The sequence below is a fragment of the Otolemur garnettii genome, unplaced genomic scaffold, assembly GCF_000181295.1.
Source record: "Otolemur garnettii isolate 467f Iridium unplaced genomic scaffold, OtoGar3 scaffold00049, whole genome shotgun sequence".
In the NCBI taxonomy this organism is placed as follows: Eukaryota; Metazoa; Chordata; class Mammalia; order Primates; family Galagidae; genus Otolemur; species Otolemur garnettii.
Window position 1 is genome coordinate 5,810,618 of NW_003852444.1, and position 5,457 is coordinate 5,816,074.

General features: G+C 50.6%; 1 protein-coding gene across 1 annotated transcript in view; it reads left to right on the forward strand.

Annotated features, from left to right (window-relative positions):
• Window positions 1–252: 252 nt before the first annotated feature.
• Window positions 253–5,457, forward strand: part of KIAA1549 (KIAA1549 ortholog) — a 79,267-nt gene continuing 74,062 nt past the window's right edge. The window contains exons 1-2 of the mRNA XM_012806231.1: window positions 253–265; window positions 1,200–3,866. Coding sequence (XP_012661685.1) covers window positions 253–265; window positions 1,200–3,866 — 2,680 coding nt within the window. The remainder of the gene's footprint in view (window positions 266–1,199; window positions 3,867–5,457) is intronic.

Genomic DNA, 5,457 nt, shown 5'->3' on the forward strand with positions numbered 1-5,457 from the left:
ACAAGAGAAAGGAGGGTGTTGCTTGTGATGGTGGCTCAGTCAGGGCCCAGCCTAGGCTAGAGTGGATTGTCCTGGGCCCCAGTGGATTGTCCTGGGCCCTGGGCCTCCATCAGTGCCTGGGCTGTCACTTATCCTGCTTCTCTTAGGCTATGTATCTGAACGATAGGTGGAGATACATCAGCATTATAAGGACAGCTGTCGCGAGTATAAAGAATACAAAAGTTTGAACAGAGGATGGGATGACTTAGGCCCATGTCAAAGCTTGGTATCCTCAGACACCATTTGTTCATTCGGTGTTTACTGAGCTCTTATTTTATGTCATTCACTGTGCTGGGTGCAGGGCCCGTCCACAGGAAGCATGGAGTCTAATGTGCAGACGTGATAAGGGCTATGACATGGAGAAGCCCTTGGAGAGGCACTAACCCAGCTCTGGAGGGGCGAGGAAGGAGGTCATATCAATGCTGAAGTACCAGGAGGAGTAACCCAGGTTGAGAGTTGGGGAAGGAGGATGTGCACAGTCATCAAGGCCTGAGAGAATTGGGGTTTGAAGAACTGCAGGTAGCTCATTTGTCCAGAGCACAGTAGGGGAGGACAGAGAGTTGGGGTGGGCTTCGAGTGGGAGGCCTTGGGAGCTGTGTGTGGGAGCACCACCAGGAAACTGAACAGCCCTCCCCCTGGGTAGCGGGTGGTGCCATCAGACTGTTCTTGTTCATGCTTTTAGGAGCCAGCTACTGTCACGGAAAGAAAACTCATGGGCTTTGGCGTCAAGGCAGCCTTATGTTCAGATTTCAGCTCCACAGTCTGGTGGCCTTAGGATTGGTTTGTTTACCTTCTCTGAACCTCTCTTTCTTCCTGTGATGGATGGAGGAGAATGGACTAGACAGTCTCCCCACCTCCTCCTTTTCCAGTATTCTGCGGTCCTGTTGGGGTGAGTCCACATTGTTAGAAAGTAAGAGGCAAAGATGTGTAAATGCAGCGTACAGGTATACACAAACCCACACGGCGTAAGTACAAATGGTTCAGGTTTTTGAATATTTGCAGATATCATCTTGATGGCAATTTCTGGCCTCCAACTGGCTGTTTAATGTCTAGGGGTCGTGGACGTTTACAGCAAATGGATGTTGAATGAGTGAATTTTTACTCCTGAAACAAAACGTGATCAGTGTGTTCGACTAATCCAGCTTTGATTTTCTTGATAGATGAGCTCTCTCCGGAACAGCACAATCTCCCTCTCTCCTCCGAGGAGCTCATGCTGAAGAGAAGCACCACGCACAGTGCTGCACAAGTGGCCTTAACAGAAACTGCCCCAGGGTCCCAGCAGAGCAGCTCTCTCCATGTCACACCCTCTCCATCTGCCACTACGTTTTTTAACCAAGGAAAACGGACCCAAAGTACAGCGGATCACAGCATCTTTGTGGCTAGTTACGTGTCAGTGACGAGTAATGAGGTGGCACTGGGTGAAGATGAAATGGATAACTTCCTGCCAGAGGCTCACTGGGCCACCCTTCCGGTAGCTTCTGCAGTGCAGTATACCAGAGTCCGCTCGTCAGGGCTGCCTGAGGGACCCTCACAAGCCGTGCTCACTCCGGCACCACCTGCGACCTCTTTACAAGATAAAGAAGTGACATCAGCCTGGCAGACCCCAGTGCAACAACCAGCAGCACACGCTGAGTCCCGTACTCATTCCAACGCCTTTCAATCAGCTTTTCCCACCTCCGAGGGCATAATTCCAACTCCTACCAGGAATTTGGTGCTTTATCATCCTGATATTTACAGTCAGTTATCAAGCAGGACTTTGCCAGAGATTGTGGCTTCTGTAACAAAGGATGCGGAAACCCCCGTCCTATCTAGCTCCGGGTCTTCAGTGCCACAGCAGGTAGGCGTAGGCGACAGCTTTACCCACCAGCTGTTCCCCTCCTCGGGGGAGGTCTCACAGCCTCCAGAGGAGGTCTCGGCCACAAGTACAGGAAGATACCCTCCTGTGACGGCTGTGTTGAGTCAAAGCCTGGAAGAAGCCATTTCTCCAAGAGTGTCCCCTGCCGTGGCGGCGTCACACACAGCCCTTGCATTCAGCAGTCCACGTTCTGCCTGGTTTTCAACTCCTCTTGCGTTTGTACCCTTTTTGACCCAACCTGCTGATGTTTCATATAACCCTTTTCTTCCCAGTGAGTCCAGTGAAATGTCAGAGTTGCTTGGCAGTTCAGCGGTCCCCAGTCGTGTGGACGACGCTCACATCCTGAGCCCAGTGTCTCCATTCAGGCCATACACATGGTGTGGGTCCTGCAGCATGTTGTCACCTCGGCAAGTTCCAGCCACGAGCCTTGTGGAGAAAGACGTGGGATCAGGGGATGGTGCGGAGCCCCTGTCCGTGACCGCGTTGGAGCAAAGCAGTGTGACTCCACTGAGCAGTGTCATAGAGGACTTCACCGAGTTTGAGGAAGACCCTCAAGAGTTCAATACGCTTTTCCCCTCCAGACCCATAGTCTCCCTTTCCTCTAGAACTGTGGAAATGTCAGACATTGGCGCTTCGGGTGAGGTGGATATGAGCAGGGTTGTGACCATGCCCGTGTACCCGTCCCACAGCCACCTCCCTGCTCCAGCCTCACCTGGTCCTACTGCTGCCTCATCCTCTGTTGCTGAAACCCAAGAGATGCCACCTGGGGTGAGCCCTGCATTTTTCTCCATCATCACCAGCCTTCCCCTGGACTCATCTCTCTCTGTCACAGCAAACAAAAACACACCCTTGGTTGCCATCAGGGACCCGAGTCTTTTTCCTTCTTATAGTTTGGTTCCTTCAGTAGAGCCTTCATTTTTCTCTGACCAAGAAGCTACCGCTGTTTTTGAACACAGACCTGGAAGCATTTTGGATTTTGCATCTAGCTTTTCCTCGACCCCCCCACTGGGATTCAGCAGCTCCGTCCCTTCTCTGTTGGAAGCACTTGCTTCTCTGTCTCTGATGTCAAGTGACTTGTCACCCTCCCGGTCTCAGTCTTTTTCTCCCTTGGTGGAAACATTCCCCTTGTCTGACTCCATGGATTGGCAGTCACCTCAGCCTTCTCTTTTTAATTCCACAAGTCTTGAGTTTTCTCAGCGCTGGCCGAGTTCAGACCTGCCTTTAAATCCTGCCACTTTCCTATCGTCACCACCATCAAGCTTTCCCTCTAGTTCTCCCAAGTTCCCTGAAGCATCAAAGGTCTCCCTGACAAATTCTGAAGCTCATTTTACCTCAGCTGTCACGGAAACTACCTCCTGTTTTGAGTTTTCACTCATTTCTTGTGAACCCGCAGTCACCACACTGGTGCCCTCCAGCTCTGAGTCTGTCCTTGACATCCTGACTGCTGGGACTCATGTCATGTTGACTGCTTTCCCTGTGACACGTGTTTTGACTGAGTCTTCCTTGTTTTCAAGTCCAGCGCCTTCTGATGACAGAGTCAGTGCCACAGATGGCCACTCATCTGTCTCAGCCTCTCTCTCCAGAGCCATTCCCACCAGTCCAGCGTTATTCACCGACACGTACCTGTCATCAATATCCTCGTCTGTCTCTGAGTTGACCCCCTCACCTCTGCCGACAGAGCTGATTGTTGTGGACCCGTCATTCACACCCTCGGATGTCCCGCTGAACACCTCTGCTGAGCCGGGCTCCTCTGACACCAGTGCTGCCACTGCTCCTCCCACTGACACCGCCCTGAACGGCAACACCACGGGTCAGAGTTCCCTGGAGAGTAGCTCAGCACCCCCCCTGCCCTCCCTGCATCCTGTGACCACCTTCACTTTTGAAGCAACGGTGGACACTCCAGCGCTGGCCACTGCCAAGCCACCGTATGTGTGTGATATCACCATTCCTGATGCCTATTTGATCACAACTGGTAAGTCTCTGGTTCTCCGTGGGAGGGGCTGGACTTTCTAAGGTGCTTATGTGTCGTGGTGCTCCTGAGTCTCAGAATGTCACGGTCACGTGTAGGTGCTGGGCTTGGGTAACTCCTGGGTCCTCCCCACTCTGCCTACCTGCCTTCGTGGGTTCTCAGACAGTTAGCTTCTGTTTCCTCAACTATTAGACAGGGGTGATGGTGGCACCTACTTTATTGGGTTATTGTTAAGATTTAAATGCAAAGGTGTGTGTAAAATACTTAGTTCAGTGCTTGGCACATGGAAAGCACCCACAGAATATTACATGATAGTTAGTGGTTGTAATAAGAGCAAATAAAAGATTTTAATGAGCCCTAGAAGATTTCGGGGGGCATCTTTGGCCTTGGAACTCATTACCCACCAGCTGTGTAGATGACACAATTAAAATCCTTCCATGTTTCATTCAAGCAGTGAGCTGGGCAAGTACGTAAGGGCCGCCCTTGCAGTTTATTATTGATTTGCTGTTCTTTGCTTGTTTGTGCAAGATGGATACACATTGCTCTTTATTGATTCTTGTAAATGTTACTTGAATCCCATGGAAGGAAAAATGAAATGACTTAAATTTCCCCTGAATCTGGTCACAGGCTTGCTCCTCTTGCTGACTGCAGCCTGAGTTGTGTGGCTGCTGTGACCACACACACTGGCGGATATCCAAGGACATGCCTCTTTCAGGAGACTTCTTCAGGGCTGATGTCCAGCAGCTGGCCTGCTGGGCCAGCATCTCCATGTTTTTCTTCTTAAGAAGTGACTTAGGCATGCAGGGCATCTGAGACTCAGGATGTCATGGTTACGTGTAGGCACTGGCTTGCATGGCGTGCAGGCCGTGTTATTGTGGCCTGACCCCAACTTAATGCTGATGAACCCTGCTCTGGGGTTGATTTGGGTGGGGGCAGAGCAGATGGCAGAAGAGTTAGAGGAGTGGACCAGGAAGGAGTGGAGAGTATAGAGGGGAGAACATGCCTGGTCTCCCCACTCTGTCCTGAGGGAGGGAGGCCGCAGAGCCCCCTCTGAGGAGCCCCTGCTCCCCATAGCCCAAAGGGGACTACTTGCTAATTCATGTGATGAATGACTATTGAGTATTTAGCATGTGTGAGATGCTTCTAGAAGTTTTAAGGGATGCTCAGATGAATAAGCCATAGCCCCATCCTTGTGGGAGCTCACAGCCATGTTTTTCTGGTGGCCGCAATAAGAATAGTTAGAGTTCTGTAGGAGTGCCATTTGGGGCGATTAGGGACAGGGTTGGAAGAATGTGAAATTGGAGATCCAGGGGAGAGTAGTGTGTGTTCTCATCTGCGAGTAGAGGGAAGTGTCCTGCGGGGGGAGGAGACACTTGGCCGGGCAGGAGATTAGACTGTGTAATAAGGGGAGCAGGTACTTATGCTCAGAAATGAGCTTGGAGCAAAGTTATAAGCTTTAATCTCAGGATTATAGTAGTTGGAGCCAAGAGAAAAAGAATTCCATATGCACTTGGTACTTTTCTCTCTTCTTACAAAATTACTACAAAGTAGTTAGAAAAGGATGAGTTAAGAGAATCTTTTTTTTTTTTTTTTT